Source organism: Sorex fumeus, unplaced genomic scaffold, assembly GCF_029834395.1.
Source record: "Sorex fumeus unplaced genomic scaffold, SorFum_2.1 ptg000082l, whole genome shotgun sequence".
In the NCBI taxonomy this organism is placed as follows: domain Eukaryota; kingdom Metazoa; phylum Chordata; class Mammalia; order Eulipotyphla; family Soricidae; genus Sorex; species Sorex fumeus.
The window spans coordinates 3,439,013-3,464,643 of NW_026606139.1; the positions used below are offsets into that span (position 1 = coordinate 3,439,013).

The 25,631-nt window shown below is 44.5% G+C and overlaps 1 protein-coding gene across 1 annotated transcript in view; it reads right to left on the reverse strand.

Moving 5' to 3' along the window:
- Positions 1 to 25,631, reverse strand: part of TESK2 (testis associated actin remodelling kinase 2) — a 137,055-nt gene that overhangs the window by 20,005 nt on the left and 91,419 nt on the right. The window contains exon 4 of the mRNA XM_056130916.1: positions 17,475 to 17,523. Within this exon, the coding sequence (XP_055986891.1) occupies positions 17,475 to 17,523 (49 nt within the window). The remainder of the gene's footprint in view (positions 1 to 17,474; positions 17,524 to 25,631) is intronic.

Sequence of the window (25,631 nt, forward strand, 5' to 3'; positions counted from 1 at the left end):
GATAGAACAGTGAATAGGGTGTGTGCCATGCACATGGCCAACTGGGTTAGACCCCTGGCATCCCATATGGTCCCCTGAGCAAAGAGCCAGGAGTAAGTCCTGAGCACCACCAGGTGGGGCCTCCCCAGTCAATCCCCTCCCCCCAAAAAACTGCCTAGAATAGAATCTCACCAATGTCTAGTACTGAAATAACAGAATATAATATTAACCTATTGTAAATATTCAGTGAGTTGATGTATAAAATGCTTAGAATGACAAAGTTCTCAATATAATTCAATTATTATTGATATCATTTTTATTAGTGTAGAAGTTCCAGAATACCAAGATGAAAATCTACATTTATGTTGGCAGGCCATGGGACCACAAAAGGTTTATAAAATATAATCTAATCTGTTATATGCTGCATTTTATCTAAAATTTTATCTAAAGTCCTATTTGCATAATCAAGTTCAGATGACATTATACTGGAGTAGGGTGGATCCTTAATCCAGTATGACTGAAACCCTCATAAAAAGAGAATACACAGAACTAGCGAGATAGTACAGCAGGTAGGGTTCTTTCCTTATTACAGTTGACCTAGGATTGATCCCCAACATACTATATGGCCCCTGAGACCTGCCAGGAGTGATCCCTGAGCATAGGGCCAGAAGTAAACCCTAAGCACTTTCAGGTAGGGGTGTGTGTGTGTCTGTGTGTCTGTGTGTGTGTCTGTATCTGTCTGTCTGTGTGTAAGGAGGGAACACATGACACACAGGTATAGGCACACAGGAAAATATAATGTAATGATGAAGACATATATTTGAGTGACACATAGATCTGAGTGACATCTATAAGCCAAGGATCCCCACCAAATGTTAGGGAGAGACAAAGAAGGATCTGATGACCCTGAGCCTTTAGAGAGGTTGTGGTCTTGTCAGTACTTTGATTTTGGACTCTTACATATCTTCAGATATGTAAGAGAATAAATTTCTGTTGGCATAAGATACACACACATTGTGATACTCTGTTATGGCAACTCAGAACCAAAACAAGAGTCAAGAAAGATTCTGGCAGAATGATAGAGGAGGCACTAGATGAAGGTTTGAAGGGCACTGGAAGAGTCCAGAGGAGAGGAGATCAAAATGTCTTACAGTGTCATTGGGCTGGAGCGATAGCACAGCGGTAGGGCGTTTGCCTGGCACGCAGCCAACATGGCCGACCCGAGTTCGATTCCTCCGCCCCTCTCGGAGAGCCCGGCAAGCTACCGAGAGTATCTCGCCCACACGGCAGAGCCTGGCAAGCTCCCCGTGACGTATTCGATATGCCAGACACAGTAACAACAAAGTCTCCAATGGAGACGTTACTGGGCCCGCTCGAACAAATCGATGAACAACGGGAGGACCGTGATACCGTGATACAGTGTCATTATGGACATGAAAAACTGAACTAGAGTAAGAAAATACAGCAAGTGACTCTAAAGACTTTTCCAACTGAGTGACATAAGAACTGAGAGCAAAACAGCAAAGATAAGCAGATTTCAAACTGAGGTGATCAGAGCAGCAACAGGAAAAGATCCTGGGATCTTCTGTGCCATCAAGTGGATCAGAAAACCAACAGAAATATGTGTTAGTGCCAAAAAGCTAAATTGGGCAGGGCCCAAAAAGACAGCACTATAAGGCACTCGCGTTGCAAATCGCCAACCAGGGTTCCATCCCTGGCATCATGCATTGCCTGAGCATTGCCAGGAGTGACTCCTGAGTACAGAGCTAGCAGCAAGCCCTGAGCACTGCCAGGTGTGGTTCAAAAACCAAAACCAAAACATCGATATTCTTTCCAAAAAACTGAAAACCTTGATTCTTTGGATGGGCCACGTCCAGAGGAGGGCCTGGGCCCCGACCTAGTTTTCACTGTAGCCCAACAATGCCATTGTGCTGGCCACTGTATATTTGTTGGTTGGCTCCAAACACAAAGACTAGCAGACATCCCATCCTGCTGGCTTGCTTTGTAGAAGACAAGAAAGCTTTGTGGCTGCCCTGGGTGATTCCAGGACAGGCATCTCAAGAGCGCCCCGTGGGAGGTTGTGCTCCAAAGGCCTCCTGTTCTCAGCTCGAGGTTCCACGGTCACGACAAGCATATATTCATATATCTGCCAAGGCCCAAATCTGCCACATTTTGGCCTCTACCGCAGGACGCTTCTCGGGCTCAGCTCGATTAAAAGTCAGTAGTTATAAGCTGATTGAAAGATAAAAGGAAATCTAAAATTTGTTTCTAGAATATTTAAATTCTGGATCGGAGTGACAGAACAGCCAGTAGGGCATTTGCCTTGCACACTGCCGACTTGTGTTTGATCCCCAGCATCTCGTAAGATCTCCCAAACACTGCTGGGAGTGATTCCTGAGTGGAAAACCAGGAGTGACCCCTTGATTATCACTGGTTGTGCCCCACCCATCAAAAAAAGGAATATTTAAATTCTGGGCAAAGGATATGGCTCAGTGGTAGAATATAAGTTTTGTATGTGGAGGAACTGGGTTCAATTCCCAGTACCACATAATAAATAATGTGAATCCTCATTGTCAGAGGGATGGTAGGATACTTGCCTTGCACACAGCTCACCTGGGTTCAATCCCAGGTCCCCATTTGGTCCCCTAGCCCACCAGGAGTGATGCCTGAGCGCAGAGATAGGAGTAAGTCCCAAGCACTGCCAGATATGCCCTCCCCCAACAACACCAACACACATACACACAAACCAAAAAAAAAAAATTAACTACACATCCCTGCTTTCATATAAAATGCTTATCTACTACCCAGAATAGACTCTTCCCCTTTTTAGCTTTGTTCATTCTCTTTCCCTTCTAAACCCAGATCAGAGCTAGAGTATAGGAGTTAAGGAGTTTGTATTGCATGTGGTCAACTTGGGCTGGACCCCTGAAACTCCATTTGGTACCCTGGGACCACCAGTTGTGATTCCCGAACACAGAGTCAGGAGTAAGCCCCTGAAAGTGTGGTCCATCCACCCAAAAAAGTACCATCACCTATCTGATTTTGGAAAGCGTTTCCTGATACCCACTCCATACTTTTGTACCACTTCAACCACCTGTACATACTTCTATATTGTTTGTCACATTGCACTAAATCTTGATAGCAGGCACCAGGTCTTTCTCAAACTTCTAAGTCTAGAATCTAGTAAAATGAGCAATAACTATGAAGTGTACAAGAGTGAGAACATTTAAAAAATGGAGGCAGTTTCCAAGTGCCCTCTTTTGATTGGAACCCCCCTCCCTATTCAATCATTAATGTAAGTTAAAATCAAAAACAGAAAAGTGCCTTAAGAATAATTTTCTGGGGCTGGAGTGACAGGACATCATGACAGGAGAGCATTTGCCTTGCATACAGCCAACCCGGGTTCAATCCCAGGCATCCCATATGGACCCCCAAGCATGCGAGGAGTAATTTCTGAATGCAAAGTCACGAGTAGCCCCTGAGCATCACTGAGACCCAAAAAGAAAGAGAGAGAGAGAGAGAGAGAGAGAATAATTTGGGGGGTTGGAGAGATAGTGCAGGGATTAAGATTTTTGCCTTGAGTGAGGCCAATGCCAGTTCGGTGCCCTGTGCCACGTGGTCTCCCAAGCATGACTAGAAACAATCCCCGAGCAAAGAGCTTCAAGTAACTTCCAAGTACCATTGGTGTGACCCAAACCCTCTTTACTTGTAAGATTCAAAGATGTATGATTAAGCTTTGTCCCACAGATTGGGGGGTGGGAGACCACATCTGACAACACTTAAGGGCTACCCTGGGCGATGCACTCAGGAGTTACTCCTAGCAGTGCTCGGGGGAACATATATGATGTGAGGATTGAACCTGAATCAGCCAAGGCAGGGCCAAGCACCATACCGGCTGTACTATTACCCCAGACCCCCACTGTTAGGACCCACTTAGCCGGAGAACTGCCATGATAGGCTCTGAGTAACTTGGGCCTCTTTCAGGAACAAGAAAAGCAGAAAAACCAGATGCTTTTGTCAAAGATTACATCCCCAGAATAAGATTAGATCTCCGGAATGTAACTGTTAGGGAGGGGGCTGGATGTCGCTGGCCAAAAAAAAAGTATAAAAACTCACCTGACTTTAGTGCACGGGGTCCTTGTCGAAACCTGGTGCATTGGGCGGGGACTTGGACCCAGCTAGCTGGAAAAATAAACCTCACTATGTGATTTGCATTACTGGCTCTGTTCTCTGTCCTTGAGGGGTGGTAGACTCTGGACTTTAACACCACACACTTTTTTTTTTCTTTTTGGGTCACACCCGGCAATGCACAGGGGTTACTCCTGGCTCTGCACTCAGGAGTTACTCCTGGCGGTGCTCAGGGGACCCTATGGGATGCTGGGAATCGAATCCGGGTTGGTCGTGTGCAAGGCAAACGCCCTACCCGCTGTGCTATCTCTCCAGCCCAAATTTTTTAAATTCTTTTTTGGGAAGGTGGGAGCTCATACCTGGCAGTACTCAAGGCCACATCTGACTCTGAGTTCAGGGACAACTCCTGGTTCTGTGCTCAAGAGCCACACATGATGGTGTTGGGGAACCATATGTAGGGCCAGGATTCAAAGCACTGTGCAGCTACAGCAGCAGTGACATAAAACAAGTGCCTTAACCTCTGTACAATCTCTCCAGAATGCCTTACTCCTATAGGTATGACCCAAACTCTACACAAGTAACATCGTTCATACATATAATTGGATTATGGGAAGCAAATGGAAGAATATCCAAGCAATCTTGGAATATCAGAAAAGGCTTCCCAGAGAAAGTACTAGCTGTGTAAGTAGGAGCTGGCCATGCCAATAAGAAGGGTGAAGATCCTTTTCCAGCCAGAGGGAAGAGGTGATACAGAGTCCCAAAGGTGCAAAGGGTCATATCGCATTTGTGGAACTGAAAGAAGTCTGTACAGTTCTGGTACAGAGTGGAGACAGAAAGCAAAGAGGTCAGAGATGTGAGCAGTGAAGACAGAGACTAGCAGAGACAGTAAATAGGATCAGTGTCTTACTTTATCCTGAGGGTGATGAGGATTTCTATGCAGAATCTACAGGGTGGAGGGGTGATGCAGGGGAGGGGGGATCAACGCGGGGGTGGTGATGGATAGATTTGTATTAAATAGTGATGTTAATATAAAGACAGACAGACCAACAGAACAGAATGCTGAGCCTAGAAATAATTCCCCATATATCAATGCAGAAAGACAATTTGGAAACAAATAGGAAATGCAGGGAACAGGGAGATGGCTTTGAAGGGCTGACATGCATGTTTTGCATATAAGAGCACTGGGTTTGATCCTTGGCACTGCATGGTCTCCTGCGCACTGCTGGGATTGATCCCTGAGCACCAGGTCAGGAGTTCCTGAGCATTTCTGGGCATGGTCCAAAAAAACAAAAAGAAGAACTGCAAAGCAAAACCAAATTGAGATATTATCATACACATATTAGGGTGGCTACCACCAAATAACTACAATAAAATATCAAGTATTAACAAGCATATGGAGAATTGAAATTCTTGTACACTAATGGTAAGGTGCAAAACATTTCAGTTACTACAGAAGAAAAGTACTGTAGTTCCTCAAAAAAGTCAAACATAGAATTACTGTAACATCGGAAGTCTAACTTCTGGGGAAATATCCACAAGAATTGAGAGCAGGACAACGGGTATGGTCCCACCAGCAGGTTAATCTGTACCTGTGAGGCGAGTGCATCAGCAACCTGATGGCACCTTCAGACTTCTAGATACCCCAAAATTGCTGCTGTGCCTTTGGCCAGACCCCAACAACTTGGGGCCAAGTTTACCAAGAAAGTAAATGGCCAAAAGTTAGGTACGTGGGAGACACACCCACAAATCACCTCTGGCTCAGCTATATAATTGGAAGCAAGGCCCCCTGTTCCTGACCAAACTGTTTAACAGCCATGATCCCAGAGACTCAGAAACAAATCTTGGAACCCAGCAGCTTTGGGCAGAAATGTGTCCAATCCCCCCAGTAGATTACTGGATCTGGGCCACCCCAGGTGGGAATAGGTTTCATGCCTTGGCCTGTTCCCCCTGGTGGCTCGGTGGCCACCATCCTCCAGAGGCCATTGGACAGCCAGGTTTGGGCCCATAGTGATGAGACACATGGGGCCTCACGAGAGGGGGGTGGAGCTGGCCCTTTCCGGACCGCCCCAACAAGACCCCAAGTCGTCTCTCATAAACGGCCTCTCTGGCTCTTAATCAAGCTGCCTAATGGCCATGATCCCAGAGACTCAGAAACAAATCTCAAAACCCAGTGGCTTTTGGCAGAAATGCATCCGGTCCCTGCAGTAGTTTACCCGCGCTGGGCCATCCCAGGGGGAAAGAGTGCTGTCCCTCCGCCTGCTCCCTCTTGGCGGCTCAGAGGCCTCCATCCTCCAGAGGCCATTGGACAGTCAGGTTTGGGCCCACAGTGACGAGACACAAGGGGGCCTCACGGGTTGGGGGTGGGGCCGGCCCTTTCCTTACCCCTCAAACAAGACCCTGAGTCGCCACCCATGAATGGCCTCTCAGGCTCCTGATCAAGCTGCTTAATGGACATGATCCCAGAGACTCAGGAACTAATCTCAGAACTCAGCAGATTTTGGCAGAAATCCCTCCAGATTTAATTGTTAAAATTTCAGAATTCCAAAATCGCGTGGCCACTACTTGCAGCCACACAACATCACATGTTATACATAATCAGCGTGTCTATGGTTGTCTTTTCAGCAGATCTGAGTGTTGGGGGAAAATCCCAAATAATGATGGTGGGTCAAGGGTCGAAATATTGAATGAAATCAAAGTAGAGATAGAGTAATGTGGAAATCATCAGCCCCAGAGATAGGGGAAGGATATGGGATGGGGCATATACTGGGGTTTTTGGTGGTGGAAAATGGGCATTGGTGAAGGGACAGGTGTTTCATCATCGTATGACTGAGACTTAAACCCGAACTCTTTGTAACTGTTCTCATGGTGATTCAATAAATAAATTTATAAAAAGGAAAAGAAAAAGAAGAAAGTGAAAAAAAAAAGAATTGACAGCAGGACAAAGAAAGACTTAAACAAGCTGAGTACAAGCTTTACATGCTGGAGACCCAGCTGCTATTCCTGGAACCTCAGGGTCCCCTGAGCACCACCAAGAGTTACCCCTGAGCACAGAGTCAGTCAAAGCCTCTGAGTACCACTAGGTGCTTTCCATAAACAAAACCCAAAATGGACAAGTATCAGTAGAAACAAGGGCCAGGAGAGCTGGTCCGAGGTAGGAAGCTTGCCACAAAGTGGGAAGATAAAGATAGTTAGGACAGAGAAGGGACCACTATGACAATGACGTTGGAAATTATTACTCTGGACAAAAACTGAGTGCTGAGAGGAAGTAAAGTGATATGCATGATACCCTTTCAGAAACAATATTGCAAACCATAGTGCCTAAGGGCTGAAGTGATGGCACAGTGGGTTGGGCATTTGTCTTGCATGCGGCCGACCCGAGTTTGATTCCTCTGCTCTTCTCGGAGAGACTGGCAAGATACCGAGAGTATCTCATCCTCACGGCAAAGCCTGGCAAGATCTCCGATACGTATTCAATATGCCAAAAACAGTAACAGCAAGTCTCACGATTTGTTGTAAGACGTTACTAGTGCCCACTTTGAGCAAATCGGTGAACAACGGGAGGACAGTGCTACAGTGCCTTAGAGGAAAATGAGAGAGAGGTGGGGGAGCAGAGAAAAGTACCTGCCATAGAGGAGGCGGAGGGGGCAGGGAGGACGGGGAGGGCCAGAGGGGAACTGGGAATATGGTGGTGGCAAATATACACTGGTGAAAGGAAGGGTGGTGGAAAATTCTATGACTGAAGCTCAATCACGAGCAACTTTGTAACTGTCTATCTTACTGTGCTTAAATTTAAAAGGACAAAAATTAAACACTGACAACAACATCTAAAACTCCACTACTGATGTGATATTAATAAAAATTCTAATATCAGTCTTTAAAAAACCAAGAATGATGGGGCTGGAGCAATAGCACAGCGGGTAGGGTGTTTGCCTTGCACGCGGCCAACCTGGGTTCGATTCCCAGCATCCCATATGGTCCCCCGAGCACCGCCAGGGGTAATTCCTGAGCACAGAGCCAGGAGGAGCCCCTGTGCATTGCCGGGTGTGACCCCAAAAGCAAAAAAACAAAAAAAACCAAACAAACAAAAACAAAAACAAAAAACCAAGAATGATGAATACAAGAGTAATTCCTGAGTGTAAAGCCAGGAGTAACCCCTGAGCACCACTGGGTGTGACCCAAAAAGAAAAAAAGAAGAAAAAAAAAAGGGAAAGAAATCCTGTAATGTTTTCACATAGGTGAACCTTATGCTAAGTAAAATGGACTAGTCACAAAAAGACACACATCATATGAGTCCACTTAATGAGTTACCTAAAGTTAAGGACCTCCACAGAAAAGAAAGTAACATAGTAGCTACCAGATGCTGGAGGGAGGGGTTAGTAGGGAGATTAATAGTTACAGAGTTTTAATTTTGCCAGATAAGAAAACACTAGGGAGGCTAGGGATGTGGCTCAGTGCAAAAGTGAATGCCTGGCATGAAGACCTGGGTTTGAAACTTTGTATGAGTGGAGCAAGTAGTGGTGTGTGTGTGTGTGTGTGTGTGTGTGTGTGTGTGTGTGTGTGTGTGTGTATACACACAATGGAATACCGTGCAGCTCTAAGAAAGAAAAAAATCATCCAATTTGCCACAAAATGGATGGAAGGAAAGGACATCATGCTGAGTGAAGTCAGTCAGAAAGGGATACATACAGAATGATCTCTCTCATATGCGGACTTTAAAGATACACAGTCAGGCAGCAACAAAGGGCTAAAGGGAACACAATGAAAGAATTGATAAACACAACTGAGTTGGTGGAGGGGGTTAAAAGGTAGGGGTGGGGGACACAGAGATAGTACAGTGGATAGGGCATTTGCCTTGCACGCCGCCAACCCGGGTTCGATTCCCAGGATCCCATATGGTCTCCCGAGCACTGCCAGGAGTTAATTTCTGAGCGCAGAGCCAGGAGTAACCCCTGTGCATGGCCAAGTGTGAACCAAAAAGCAAAAAATAAAAAAATAAAAAAGGAATAAAAGAAAGGGAGGGGTGCTGGGGTCCTTGGGTACACTGGTGATTGGTGTGGAAAATACTGGTTATGTGCAGGGAAAAGCATTACAAACAATATTATAAGTCACAGAATCCAATTAATGGAATGAGTTTGATCCCCAATACACTGTAAGCACTGTCCTCCCGTTGTTTATCGATTTGCTCCAGCGGGCTTGCCGGGCTCTCTGAGAGGGGCAGAGGAATCGAACCCGGCTCGGCCGGGCCAGCTGCGCAAGGCAAACGCCCTACCTCTGTGCTATCACTCCAGCCCTCCAGCCTCAATATGCAACAAACAAAAAGATCTGGAGATTACTACATAACAATATAAACATATTTAATGTGAACTCTTAAGCTGTACATTTAAAATACAGATCTGGAGCTGTAGCGATATTACAGTAGGTGGTAATTTGCATTGTACACAGCTGAACCAGATTCGATTCCCAGCATCACATACGGTCCCCCAAGCATCACTAGGAGTAATTCCTGAGTGCAGAGTAATCCCTGAGCATCGCCAGGTGTGATCCCAAAAGCCAAATAAATGAATAAAACACAGATTTGTATTTTAGAAGAATTACACTGACTGGTGATATGATTGATATGAATGAGGTAAGGAATGAGACTGTTAAGAATTCTCATTAGAATCTTAAAGTGAGAGGATGAACACAGCAGAAGAATTCGTTTAAGATGAGCAGATTTAGGCAAGAAGTAAAATGGCCAAGACAAGGTGATTGATAAAATGTAGAAAATCAAAGAAATCATGGACAAAGGAACAGAATTATCATTTGTAGTAAATTAAGTACTAATACTTTTATAAGATACTAATTACTTTCACGAACACCTATTAAGCAGTTACTCATGTCAAGTACAATAAGTCCTACAATAAGTCCTACTTAACATGGGACTCTTGGAAACAGGCTCTAAGCCACAATGTATAGCAAAACCAGGTTCTCGCATACCTTGGCCCTCATTTTTTTTTCTGTCAACACTGTAATGATACATCATTAAATTACACAGAGCTGACTGAAAACTTGAAACAGTTTTCTGTTATTTCCAGTATCTTTTCTGAAGTTCATTTATAGCTGGCCTTTGTGAAACTATCTGCTTCCTTATTTATTGAGTAGGAAATAGACACAAGTTATTACTATAAGAGTAAAATAAGCTAAAGTGGGCACCTAAGAAAAAAAATATTGGGCTTAAGTGGCAGCACATGTACATGGCATGAGTGAAACCCTGGGTCCAATCCCTGGCCCTGCAATGCCACGCGTGACCTCTCCTCTCCAGAACAGCAGCTACGGCCACAAGTGCTTATGATCTGCTTTGGAAATCTGAGAATTTACTATCTAAACAAACACTAGTTACCATAACAAGAAAAGACCAAAATAAAGAGCAAGTAAACACAGAAAGTAGGAACAGCGATTGGTTAGAAGGTGTAGGAATGCTGAAATGCCCTTGAGCAGTGAGAATGGATAACAAGGATATTAAGAGACCACCTTTCTTTCATTTTTGTTATAGAATCCAAAGTAGAACAACCCTCCAAGACCAAACTCAGACCCAATTCCTGTGAATAATGATGCTTAAGTTAAAAAGTTAAATTAAAAAGAAAGACACCAAACTTTTATTAGAGTCAAAGTTACCCTATGCTCAAGGAGAGTTCGATTGACTCGAATTAGTTTCACCATCATGAGGTGACTAGACTCATAATCATGAGAGAAGTGGAAAAAAGGTTATCTAGCCCCCTGCCCCCTTTTTTTTTCTGCTGGTGGTGGTCCAGAGAGATAGTATAATGGTTAAGGCACTTGTCTTATATTAGCCACAGCCCAGTTTGATCACTATTGTCCATATGATCTCCAAGCAATGCCAGGAGTAGCTACTGAGCACAGAGCCAGAGTCAGAACTAAACACTGTGGGGGTGACCCAATTCCCCTACCACAAAATCACAAAATCACAAATCATCCTGTTAATCGTCGATTGCCTCGAGCAGGCCCCAGTAACGTCTCCTTCATCCTAGCCCTGAGATTATACTCAAGGCTCTTTAGGAGAATGAGACCCATCATTGTTACTGGTATTTGGCATATTGGGTACACCACGGGGAGTTTGCCAGACTCTGCCGGCCTCTACCACATCTACCCAAAACAAAAATTTTCTAGGGGCCTAAGAGAAAGCTCAGTGGGCTGGTATGCATGTTTCGCATGCTGGAGGCTAGGGTTTAATCTCTAGCGCTAGCTGATCTCCCAATCACCAAGGGAAGGGACCCCATAAAACAGCTGAAAAGGTAGTCTCTGAGCCCTGTAGGCTATGGCCAAATAATCAAGCATTTCCTAAATCCTGCTGTTCTATCACTGCCAACCTTGAGAAGATTCAGAAAATACTTAGGTCAAAATGACCTTGAAAGAAATAGATACATTTGTAGCTAATAATTTAAATGCTCAAAGGTCAAGTGCTGGGAAACAGCATTCATTCATTTGTTCAATCACCCAACTAATATTTATCGTTTACCTTATAAGCTAACTAAAGTTAGTTAGCAGCAAACAAAACTGACCAAGAAGCCTAAAGTTTAGTAAATGGAGGATTATAGTTATCAGAACTTGCTACAAATCCCAACTCCTCAACTTAGGCTAAGAAATCTTAACTAAGTTAATTACATTTTTTTCTTCTAATCAGCACCCCCTGTACTATCCCTTCGGCCTGTGTTTTCTAATGAAAAGGCTGAGGACTGAATCTAAACCAGGAAGGACTCACACAGGCACCTCAGTTCGGAGAGAAGATGAAGTTCGCTCTGCCTGGATAAATATCTCAAACTCAACCTGTTCAAAACTGACCTCTTTTTCGTCTCTCATCTTGTACTGCATATAGCCTTCCCCTTTTCTACATTGACAGCAATTCTATCCTTCAGGTATGCAGGTCAGAAACCTCAGTTTTCCTTTTATCCCTTAATCTTCTCATACCACTCATCCAGTACATCTAAACAGGAACCCATTTTTTTTCCTACTTTCAAAATGGCAGAAAATGTTTCATGGTGTCTACCAGTCTCCACGTAAAACTGTCTAATTATCTGCAGATGATTAAGCTAAGGGAAATCCAAACCATATAAAGATGATCTAAAAAGAGATACAACGCAGAGAAAGAGAGATGTCAGGAAGCACCATGGTAACCAGCATGTGAATTTTTAAAAAAATCACCCTGGAAATGGGTCTTCCACTTCAGATACCCGGATACATGTGATCAAAGGCCCAAACAACACCCCTGAATTTCTCACAAAAATCATGAGCAGTGTAAAGTGGCTGTTTAAGTCACCATGTTTTAGGAAAGCTTATTTTTTTGTTGTTGTCGTTGTTTTGTTTTTTCCCCTTTTTGGATCACACCCAGCGATGCACAGGGGTTACTCCTGGCTCTACACTCAGGAATCACTCCTGGTGGTGCTTGGGGGACCATATGGGATGCTGGGAATCAAACTCGGGTCAGCTGCGTGCAAGGCAGACGCCCTACCCACTATGCTATTGCTCCAGCCCGGGGAGTTTGTTATGCAACTAGTTAAAGAAACAGGTTGTTTTGTCATAGGGGCTACATCCTGCTGTACTTGGACCTGCTGCGGACCACTGGTGCTTGGGCTCTCAGGACACAACCACTGGTGATAAGAGTAGGAAAGTTCGTGGTGCTGGGGATCAAACCCAGGGCCTTGCACATACAAGACATGTTTTACTCTTTGAGTTACATCCCCGGTTCCTAGGTTTCGTTCTCATTCTGCAAGGTCCAGAACTGAGCCAACAGTATAACGGGTAGGACACTTGCACTGCAAGTGGCCAACCTGGCATAGCCTACAAACATCCAAGTTTTATGTGGAAGTGATCTTTCTCTTCTTCCTTTATAGGCTCTAATTCATATCTTTGTGATTTATCTACCTTCAACAGTCTTTCAGGAAGCCCTAAATCACAAAGACAGTTGTTGGGAACCAGAGCAATAGAGTAGCAACTAGGGTGCTTGTCTTGCACACAGCCAACCTAGGTTCAATCTCTGGAATTCCAAAAGGTCCCTCGAGTTCTCCAGGAGTGATCCCTAAGCACGGAGCCAGGAGTAAGTGCTGAGCCTGGGCAGGTACGGCCCAAAAAAGTAAAACAAAAACCAAAGACAATCTGATGCTACATACAGCCTACCCTGAGTGTACAGCCCGGTATGGCCTAACTACCTCCTGACCCCCACCACAACCACCAAGAGAGACAACGGTTGCTGATACTTGTGATCATTCCACTTAAACTACCAAGAAGAAGTAAAAACCTTCCAAGACAGCCTATGATCAAAACCACCAGTCAGGGGCCAGAGCAGAGGGCAGGGCATTTGCCTTGCACATAGCCAAACCCAGATTCAAACCTTGGCACCCGGTATGCTCCCCTGAGTCCCACCAGGAGTGATGCCTGAGTGCAGAGCCAGGAGTAAGGCCTGAGTACCGCTGGGCGTAGCCCAAAACCAAAACAAAACAAAACCAAACCTCCAGATAAATTTGCATCTGACTGCAGGTAAATAAGGACAAGAGAATACTCTGTACTAGGTCACACACACAAAAGAAAAGGAGCAGGCACAGCCAATGGCAATATCATAGCACCCCAAGAAACTAAAATCGGGGTCTGGATACTTGCTTTTTATCAATAATGCATGAGTTTGGTCACTGAACCCACAGAGTTTCCTTTCATTGTAAGCTCCTTGATTCTATGAGGCTTCTTATAAGTCTGATGAAAACAAGACACATTAACCCTCATAAACAAGGAATTTCTAAAGTAATTTTTTTTTTTTTGGTTCACACCCAGCAATGCTCAGAGGTTACTCCTGGCTTTGCACTCAGGAATTATTTCTGGCGGTGCTCATATGGGATGCTGGGAATCGAACCTGGGTCAGCCATGTGCAAGGCAAATGACCTACCTGCTGTGCTATTCCAGTACCAGGAAGAGAACCTGGGGATTCTGCATGCAAAGCATGCACTTTAGCCCTTTGATCCCCCAGAGTAAGTATTGTTAATTTTTTTGGTAATGTATATTAAGTGAGGGACCAGAGAGACACAGTGGGTAGGGCAATTCCCTTGCATGTAGCTGACCCAGGTATCCCTAATACCCTCCATGGTCCCCTGACAAAGCCGCACCAGGAGTGATTCCTGAGCACAGCGCCAGAAGTGAGCCCTGAGCACCACCAGGTGTGACCCCCAAACAAAGAAGTAACAACAAAAGTATATTGCGGGAGATGTAATGGGGAGTCAAAGATGGTCAAGCAATTACTAAGCAATTACAAAGTCTATAGAGTGGCCTTCATTGCCACAGAAGAAAAAGTATAGCTTCTTCATCAAGAGAAGGCAGGAGAATCCCCAACCCACCACAGAGTCCTTTTGCTAATTCCCTGACCAGAGAATATTATCACCTAGGAAACATGCCCCACAACCTTATACTCTTCTCATTCTCCCAGGGCCCAGTCTTCTAGTCATTGAGAAGCTGTGAAAAAGATTCCCCAAACGTAATTCATTCATTCATTCATCATCCTGTTATTCGTCGATTGCCTCGAGCAGGCCCCAGTAACGTCTCCTTCATCCTAGCCCTGAGATTATATTCAAGGCTCTTTAGGAGAATGAGACCCATCATTGTTACTGGTATTTGGCATATTGGGTACGCCACGGGGAGTTTGCCAGACTCTGCCCTGTGGGCAGGCTACATTACATAGCCTGCAAGTTTGTCCAAAGTAGGAATGAGATAATAAGATGTCATAAAAAGATGTCCTGATAAGATGTCAGATGTCCGGGAGCTGGATTTTAGTCTCTGAGTCTTGGCCGCTGATGGCATTACACGGCACCAGGGGGCCAGGTGGTGGGTGTGACCCCCGTCTACTGGAATTTGGAGGATCTGGGTGGAGGATGCTCAACTCCAATCCGAGTAGGCTTGGAGATCTCGGCCCCGGAAGCCGCGTGGCTTTGTCCCTCCGCCAGTACCCCCAAACGTAATAAAGCTTAATAAAGAGATCACTTCCCTCTTGATGCAGTTCCTTGGAGGGGAGAAGAGAGAGGCACAGCCAGCGGGTGCTACTTCCTTGTACAATGCTGGAGGTCACTCCCAACAATGCTGAGAGCCTATGATGTGCCAGGAATCAAATCTGGGCCTCTCTCATGCAAAGCATATGCTCCTTTGAGCTTTTTTCCCAGCCTCCTTAGGCCTTTCTTAAAATGCTTTAAAAATGCTCCTAGTGAAGACTGGAATGACAGTACAGCATATAGGGTATCTGACTCTAGGTTGGATCTCCAGCATCCCCTGTGGTGCCCCAACCCACACCAAGAGTAACAGCACACAGCCAGAGGTAAGCCCTGAGCACTGTCACGTGTGGCCCCAAACCCAAAATACATAATTAATAAAAATAAATTAAAATGCATCCAAAGTCTGGAGAGACTGCACAGCAAGTTGTATACAGCCAACCCAGGTTTGATCTTCAACATCTATTTGGTTCCCTGACCACCATCAAGAGTATCTTGTGTGCAGAGCCAGGAGTAATCCCTGAGCAGTGCTGGTTTGGCCAAAACCGACAAACAAATAAGCAAATGCCTTCAAGGCGAAAAAGACAGCACAGCAGGCAGGGAACTTGCTTTGCACACAGCAGTACTGGGTTCTATCCCCAACTTCCCTTAGATAAGCATCCTACCTGCTGTACCATTGCTCCAGCCCTGGAAAATAGTCTTTATCCCCAAGGATGATAGAAAAGACAAATAATTTTGATATGCTGATTTAAGAATTTAGAGAACACAAGATATGAATCAATAGTTCCATTTCTTTATCCCTTAGTAAATTCAAACCCTGTGACATGTAATTATATAGGAAGCTCTTATGCATGTGATTGTTTTGTCTAATGAGATGCTGGCCAAGTAAACTTGAACACAAGAAAAATCAGGAAGAGCATGATGATGATAGGTGGCCATACTCCTGTTATTTTGAAAATGGACACGTCCAAGTCAGGCTCTTGCTCCCATGAGGAGAATGACAAAAGCAAAAATAATAAATATGGGCCAGGAGACAGAGAGATAGTACAGAGGGTCAGATGCTTGCTTTGCATATGGCTAACCCAGTTCAATTCCAGGCACCACAGATGGTCGCCTGAGTCCCACCATGAGTGATCCCTGAGGGCAGAGTCAGGAGTAAACCCTGAGCACTGTTGGGTGTGCACTCTAACCCCCCCCCCCAAAAAAATAGAATGAAAGATGAAAGAAAACCATGAGAAAGATGAGAAACAGCTAGCACAAAGTTGCCCCAGGAAAACACAGCCTGATCTGCCAACTGAAATCAACTGAACCCTAAAAACACTTGGGGCTACTACTGTCCACCCTGGATTGTTCCAGAGTTCCCTGGTCCCTACTGTGGTATTAACCCTTTGAGAAATATGGTCATAGGACATAGGTTTTCAAAATCTAGATGTCCAATAGTATAATCTTGGGAGCTTTTAAAAATAAAACCGGGCCTTATGCAAACCTCCTAAACCAAGAATGTTGTAGAAATCTACGTTTCTAAAAAGCACAGAAGCAAATCCTACAGCTGATAGTCCAGTAACTGAGATTTAGAAAACCTTTATTTGAGAGAGGATTCTCTGGTCCTAAGAACCTGAGTGATGACTAATATGTATTTATTTATTCAGCAAAAGCTAAAAATAAAATTAAAATGGAGATCGAAACCTGATTCCAAGGAGAAATAAGGGAGGGATGTGAGGGAGATCTAGCTGAGACATCTGTCACACCATTGATCACCAGGTTTGATTCGGTTGATCTGGCTGGCCAGGAAACTGTTCCCTTCCTCCCTCACTGTTCCAAGCGTGTCCTTCCCAAAGCTGCGTGCTCAGTCAAAGAGGACAGGCTTCCCGGAATAGACAAGGACCTTTCCTCAGTAGAGGGTATACAAGTAGCTGTGCTCCCCTGCTACAACTTTCAAATAAACTCCCAAGGTCCGAGAAGAAATAAGACCAACTGGGAAACTAAAGCAGGAAGAGTGGAATTCTCAATGACATCACCAAATATTTCTGGGTAGTTGGGCACTTGTCATGGTAGAGTCTACTGTCAAGTGGTGTTATTTCATAGCACAGAAGGGATCATTCAGGCAGCGAGAACCAACAGATGTGAGCACTGATACTCTCAAAGCACTCACCAAATATCATGAGTGAATTTAAGAGTACTAAGAGATATGGCCACAGCCCCCAGGAAACATAAGTATTTTGTTATGAAATTTTTCCACAAACAAATGCACACACATTTTGTTTATATATGCAAGTAACAATTACTATACAGTCACAAATGCTAAAATTAAGAAGGAAATTCACTTCAACATATGTATTAAAGTCATACCTCTGTAAGTGCATGTAATTGCCCTTGATGTACACACACGCCCATGAACCTACAAAACAACAGATATATTTTAAACAAATGAAACAGACATTAACACAAGCACATAAAGAGAAACTAGTTATTCATGCATCAGAAACAATCTAATACCTGTGAGTTCCCAAGGTTCCTGTATAACCCTGTGTCCACTCAAATAATGATGCCAGGATGATAAGATAATGATTTATTTACTGGGAGACGGGGAGGGGCACAGCTGGCTGTACTCAGGGTTTACTCCTACCTTGGTACTCAGGTTTTTTGGGTCACACCCGGCAATGCACAGGGGTTATTCCTGGCTTTGCACTCAGGAATTACTCTTGGCGGCGCTCAGGGGACCATATGGGATGCTGGGAATCGAACTCAGGTTGGCCGGGTGCAAGGCAAACGCCCTACCCACCATACTATTGCTCCAGCCCTACTACCTTGGTATTCAGGGATCCCTCCTGGGAGGGCTTGGGGGATCATATGGGATGCTGGGAATAGAAGCCAGGTTTGGGGTCACTGTACAAGGGCTTACTATCTCTCAGCCCCCATGTGATAAATTTTTTTTTAATTTTTATTAGTGAGATACCATGGGGTACAGTTGTGGACTTACAAATTTTGTGCTTGGGTTTCAATTAAGTTTACCATGAGACCTCTTATTGTAGGCAATACCTAATGATAAAAATAAGTATGTGAAAAAGTAGTGTTTAAGCCTTAACTAACAATAGTACAATAGGGTCAGAGAAATATCTCAATGAGCTGAGAACACACTTTGCATGCTAAAGGCCTGGACTTTGATTCTGGTAACACATGGTCCCCTGAGCACCGCTGGGAGTAACTCTTGAGCTTTTAAGCACTTCTGGGTGTAGCCCAAAAACAAACATTAAAAAAATAATAACATGGGTTGAAGTGACAGTACAGCATGGAGGGTATTTGCCTTGCATGCAATAGTACAGCAAGGAGGGTGTTTGCCTTGCATGCGGCTGGTGTGGGTTCAATCTCCAGCATCTCATATGGTCCCCTGAGCACTGCCAGGAATAATTCCTGAGTGCAGAGCCAGGAGTAACCCCTGAGCATCACTGGGAGTGACTTAAAGAGCAAACTAATATAATAATAATAGTATGATATGGGCTGGAGCGATAGCACAGTGTGTAGGGTGTTTGCTTTGTACACGTCCGCCATGGCCAACCCGAGTTCGATTCCTCCGCCCCTCTCAGAGAGCCCAGAAAGCTACCGAGAGTATCCCGCCCACACGGCAAAGCCTGGCAAGCTACCCGTGAGTATTCGATATGCCAAAAACAGTAACAACAAGTCTCACAATGGAGATGTTATTAGTGGTGCCTGCTCGAGAAAATCGATGAACAATGGGAGGACAGTTGACAGTGACAGTGACAGTATGATATAAGGCCAGAGAAAGATCTTGGTGGACTAAAGAACACTTTGCATGCAGGAGGTCTGGGTTCAATCCCAGTGACACAAGGTCCCAGGGAGTGACTCTTAGGCACAGAGTCTCAAACTATTGCAGGGTGTGGCATTTAAAAAAAAAGTATAATATAATGGAAAACCACCACCAAATTGGAAGGAAAATTAATTCTGGTTTCACCTCAGCTACCTTGATTACATGCTTTCTAAAGTAAATATTTATTTATTTTGGTTCTTGGGCCACACCCCAAAGTACACAAGGGCTTACCACTGACTGGCTCTGCACTCAGGGATCACTCCTGGCAAGCTTAAGAGACCTTATGGGATGCCAGAAATTGAACCTGGGTTGGCTGTGTGCAAGGCAAGTGCCCTACCCACTGCGCTATTGCTCCAGTCCAAACATACAATTTTTTAAAACTCAGTAATGGGAAAAAATAAACAAAACTTAGTAATGGGGTAGAGGTCATAGCTCAGTGGTAGACCACATGACTCAAATCTGTGAGGTATTGGGCTCAATTCCCAGTGTTTAATCAATCAACAAGGTAAAGGTAAGGTAAAGGCCCTCCCGTTGTTCGTCGATTTGCTCGAGCGGGCCCAGTAACGTCTCCATTGGAGACTTTGTTGTTACTGTGTTTGGCATATCGAATACGTCACTTGCCTGGTGGCTTGCCAGGCTCTGCCGTGCGGGCGAGATACTCTCGGTAGCTTGCCGGGCTGTCCGAGAGGGGCGGAGGAATCGAACTCGGGTTGGCCATGTTGGTTGTGTGCAAGGCAAACGTCCTACCGCTGTGCTATCGCTCCAGCCCTAATCAATCAACAAATAAAAATAAATTTAAGATAATTAATACTATTTACAATTCCATTTCCTCCTATAGAAAGTGAATAGGGGACTGAAGAGATAGTACACTAGGTAGGTGCTTGCTTTGTTATGACCAACCTGGGTTTGGTCTTTGGCACCACATATGGTTCCCCCTAGCTACACCAGGAGCGATTCCTGAGTCCAGAACCAGGAGCAAGCCCTGAGCCCTGAGCACTGTGTGACATGAAAGAAAGAAAGAAAGAAAGAAAGAAAGAAAGAAAGAAAGAAAGGAGGGAGGGAGGGAGGGAAGAAAAAAAAAAGTAAATAGGTTAGATCAACATTTCTCTACCAGAGACCCAGGGATCGTCAAGATATCCCAAGGGGTAACAACTTATACTCACATAAATGGGGGAGTCACTACTTGAGAGAATGGGACCAACTGAGAAGTCAGGGGGTCAGAGGAAAACAAAAAACAAGTTCAGAAGGGGGCCTTGGTTAAAAAAAAAAAGTTGAGAAACATAGATTAGACTATTTAATCTGAAAGTCTATAACAACTACTGAGGTAACAAAAGACCAGATTTATTGAAAGATGAGGGTTAATTTTCTTAATATACAAAGAACTCTTCCAGGGCCAGGGAAATGGCTCAAAATTCTAGAGAGTATGCTGCCTAGGACACAAGGAGACAGAAAGCAGTCCCTGACCAGCATTGGCTGTGGTCCCTAAACAAATAAAAAGAATTATCCTAAATATATCACTTAAGGGGCCGGAGAGATAGCACAGTGGTTAGGACATTTGTCTTGCACGCAGCCGACCCATGTTCCATTCCCAGCATCCCATATGGGCCCCCGAGCACCGCGAGGAGTAATTCCTGAGTGCATGAGCCAGGAGTAACCCCTCGCAACACGGGTGTGACCCAAAAAGCAAAAATAAATAAATAAATAAACATATCACTTAAAAAATAGAAAGTATGTATATGTTATCTACTCAAACTGGAATTGAGGAATAGAGAGTGTTTGGGGTTTTTTTGTTTTGTTTTGTTTTGTTTTGAAGTCACACTTAGCAGGCTCAAGAAGTAGGTAGTTTTTATGTATTTTAATATTATTTTGTTATTTGTTACGGAGGTACCTGGTCATAATTGATATCATAGAGGTTTTTTTTTTTCCCTTTTTGGGTCACACCTGGCGATGCGCAGGGGTTACTCCTGGCTTTGCATTCAGAAATTACTCTTGGTGGTGTTCGGGGGACCAAACAGGATGCTGGGAATCGAACCCAGGTCAGCCACGTGCAAGGCAAATGCCCTACCAGCTGTACTATAGCTCCAGTCCAATAATATGTAGGAGGCTGGAAACAGTACAGGGATTAAGGCACTTGTCTTGCACATGGATGACCTTGCTTCAATCCCGGACACTGCATAAGGTCCCCTGAGCAGAACCAGGAGTGATTCCTGAGCACAGAGCCAGGAGTAAGCCCAGAGCACCACTGCATGTGAAACCAAAACTAAATTTTTTAATTATTTTTAATAATAAAATATGCAATGCGCATGTAAATAATTCTATGGGAAATAAATAGAAAAAAAAGCAAAAGCTATATAAATAATTCACAGAAAAAAAATAAATGGCTAATAAAAATATCTCTTTGTAGGCCAGAAGTGTGAACTAAAGGGTCAGTCTTGCATACATAAAGTATAAGACCCTGTGTTTGATCCTTGACACCTTAGGGTCCCCAAAGCACAACTCAGGTGTGGTCCTGATGGGCCCCTCCCAGCACCACATGATATAACCCAAAAAGAAAACAAATAAAAATAAGTGGTACAAAGGAATAAAGGGTGATGTTTAGAGGTTTTTTTTAAATTATATATTTTGGTTTGGCACTACATCTGCCAATATTCAGGACTTACCCCTGGCCTTGCATTCAGGAATTACTCCTGATGGTGCTCGGGGGACTATATAGGATGCCAGAGACCATACTCGGGTCAGTCCTGCGCAAGGCAACCACTTGACCCACTATTCTATCTCTCCAGCCCTAATTTTCAGATTTTAGTATTAAATATGAATATGTTATATTTGAAGGGGTTTTTTGAAGCTTTTTTGGGTCACACCTGGCGATGCACAGGGGTTACCCCTGGCGTTGCTCAGGGGACCATATAGGATGCTGGGAATCGAACACGGGTGGGCCACGTGCAAGGCAAACGCCCTACCTGCTGTGCTATCTCTCCAGCCCCTATTTGAAGTTTTTTTAACCAAGTTTTTTTTAATTTATACACATAAATTAATCTTAAAGCTATGACAGCTAATGATGATCAGTAAGTGAAATAAGATAAATTTAATAATAATAGGGATATGGGTTGGCCAAGAACAAAGTCTCATTAACAATACCTCAATTTTTTGTGGCCCCAAACAAAAGCAATATCATCAACAACAACACAACCTAAATCAAGCTGGAGAGGGGACAAGGTGCTCGCCCCCAGTTCAACCCACAGCACCACATTCGATCCTCTAAACCCGACAAGGAACGATCCCTGAACCAGGATTAAGTTCTGAGCCCAGGAAGGCATGGCAAAAAAACAAACAAAAAACTTACTTCACACACACACACACACACACACACACACCCCTAATCTCAAGCAAATTGTCATTTAAAAGGGAAGAGACTGGCCATAAATGAACGTAAGGGTGTAGCAATAAGTACCTGGCAGGAACCATAAAGTTTTGTGAAAGCAAAGTTCATGTCCTATTCTTTCTGGGACTGACAGCACCAGCAAATAGCTGTGTGTGCATGGGAACCATTTCAACTAATGACTGCTGAGTGGAAAGGAACTGAGTGAGGGAGCATGCCTGGCCAGCTGTGGTATCACAGCAGGACGCTCTACTTGCTGTTCGGTTCCCCTTTCCTTCCCTTTGTTGCCACTGTGATGGTCACATACTTGGAGTGCCGGCGAGGATCGCACGCTTATTTGGTTGCAGGGAACCTGAGATCAACAGTGGTGCTTCCGGGATCACATTCAATGACACAGGGGGAGTGCTAGGGATCAAACTTGCAGCCTCATCTCTCTGACATTGAGTCACACCCCAGGATCCCTCATAGCTGATTTTTTATTCACTCGTTTTGCTGGGTTTTAAAGACATAGTCCTTCACATCAAGCCTTTTGTGACAAGTAGTAAATAAACCAATAAAAGGTAAAAAGGTAAAGGCCCTCCCGTTGATCGTCGATTTGCTCGAGCAGGCCCAGTAACGTCTCCATTGGAGACTTTGTTGTTACTGTGTCTGGCATATCGAATAATATAAAGTATATTCAAAAACATCTCTGAGAAAAAAATTTTTAGATATAGAGAAGGGAATAATATATTTATGTAGTTCGGATGAGCAGTAATCTTATTTTTGAGAAGGGTACACCTGGGGTCACACTTAAGTGACTCTGGGATTAAACCACTGTTGTAACCTCAGTGGCACGCAAGACAAATAACCTAACCTCTATACTATTGCTCCAGCCCATGAGTTTATAAATTTTAAGTCCATGTAGCAATTCACAATTCAGAGAAGTTGGAAAACACTGTTCTAGGCAGAGAGGGCAGCGTGAGAGAGTGCAAGGGTACGTGAAGAGCATGGGCCGTTTGAGAAATCACATTAGCGGTCCGTGGGAATGACCTCTTAAGAAGGTCAGCAGTACATGGAGGGGCCCGGAGAGTAGCATGCTGGGTGAAGTTAGGCAGAGGGAGAGAGACCGACACAGACTGATGACACAGACTGATCTTTCTCGTATGCAGGATATAAAGAAACTTAAAGGGGGAATAATGAACGTGAGAACTGGTATTCAGTAGCAAACCAGTAGGAAACTGGCTAGGGGAGTGGGGGAGGGGTGCAGGTGGGTGGGCTAGGGTTATGGGGGGGGAGGGAGGCAGCAGCTATGGTGGAGAGAAGATTCAGCTGGGAGGAGGAGGTGGTTTTAATAGGTGGTAGAGTGTTATGGATGGAAACCTATCAATAACAGTACTATAAACACAGTAAACGGGTGTTCCTTCCCGGAGCCCCTTGGAGGGGAGCGGGTTGAGCTTTCCTCCCCGCCCCGACCAGGGCTCCGGCAGCCGAAGACCTCCAGGACCAGCCACCACCATGCTGAGACCACTCTCCGCACACATGAAGGTACTGGCAGAGGGACAAAGCCACGCGGGTTCCGGGGCCGAGACCTCCAAGCCTACTCGAATTGGAGTCGAGCATCTTCCACCCAGATCCTCCAAATTCCAGTAGGCGGGGGTCACACCCACCACCTGGCCCCCTGGCGCCGTGTAATCCCATCAGCGGCCAGGACTCAGAGACTATAAAATCCAGATCCCGGAACCGCGCGGCCGCATTCGCAGCCACGCCACATCTTATCAGAACTTTTTTTTTATGACATCTTATTGTCTCATTCCTACTTTGGACAAACTTGCAGGTTATCGAATGTAGCCTGCCCACAGGGCAGAGTCTGGCAAACTCCCCGTGGCGTACCAAATATGCCAAATACCAGTAACAATGATGGGTCTCATTCTCCTAAATAGCCTTGAATATAATCTCAGGGCTAGGATGAAAGAGACGTTACTGGGGCCTGCTCAAGGCAATCGACGAATAACAGGATGATGAAATGAAATGAAACACAGTAGCAAAGTCCAAAACTTTTTTTTAAAGCACTTGTCATATAAAGCTATATTTGGGGGGGGGGGGGGTTGATGTGGGACAAGAAAAAGTGGACACTGGTGAAGGGATCCTTGTTGAAACATTGTAGCCTGCTTAATCAAAGTGCTCTTAAAACACAAATTGTCTATTGTTGCCTTTTCTGCATATCTGAGTGTTGGGGTAAAATCTCAAATAATAATGGTGGGTCTGGTGTCGAAATATTATTGAATGTGATCAAAGTAGAGAGAGAGTAATGTGGAAATCATCTGCCCCACAGGTGGGGGGAGGGGGTGGGATGGGGGGATACTGGGGTTTTTGGTGGTGGAGAATGGGCACCGGTGAAGGGACGGGTGTTTCATTGTATGACCGAGACTTAAACCCGAAAGCTTTGTAACTGCTCTCATAGTGATTCAATAAATAAAATTATAAAAAATGAAAAAAAAAAAGTAAGGTGGAGTTCATGCACAATTCAATCAGCTAATCAGTGGCTGAATAAATAGCAGTACTCCTACAAAAAAAAAGTGCTCTTAAAATGTAGTAAGTAAATAAATAAATAAGCAGAAAGGAGCCACAGCAGGGTTTTTAAGACATGCTACATCAACCAAAAGCATCATGTGGGGCCAAAGAGACAGTTCAAAGGGCTACTTTGCAGGGAGGAAATCTGGTCCAATCCCTGGCACAGCACAGTCCTTCCAGCACTGGCAGGAATAATCCCTGAGCGCTACCCTGAGAGCAGCCCCCACCCACTTTCATGTGTACTCCCAAAACAAACAAACAAAAACTACTTAAGCGGGAATTTCAGGTTTCCGGACCGCTGGTTTTCTCAAGGTTTATCTCGCCAATGATGGGAATTTGAGAAAGGAAAGAACCCAAGGAAAGATCTTGTCAATACCAAAAGTAGGGTACAGGCTCCAATGACTAGTTGGAATTACTCTGCAAGAGAAATAGTAGAGTTGTGAAAAGCCTCTGAAGTTCATGGTGTGGGTTCAAGTCCCACCTCCACTCTACCAGGTACACATTAGTTTTCCTCTCACTAAAAGAGCAAAATAGTGTCCACAACAAAAAGATCTTAGACTATATGAATGAACAATAAATGTAAAATTCCTAACATAAGGACTCAAGCATAATAAGAGTTCAAAAACCAGGGGCTGAGGAAATAGCTCAAAGATCTAGTGCTTATGCTTTGCATGCTGGGGGCTAGGGTTTGACCTCTGGAACTGAACGGTCCCTATGAGCACCACTGGAAATGACCACTGAGTCCTGCCAG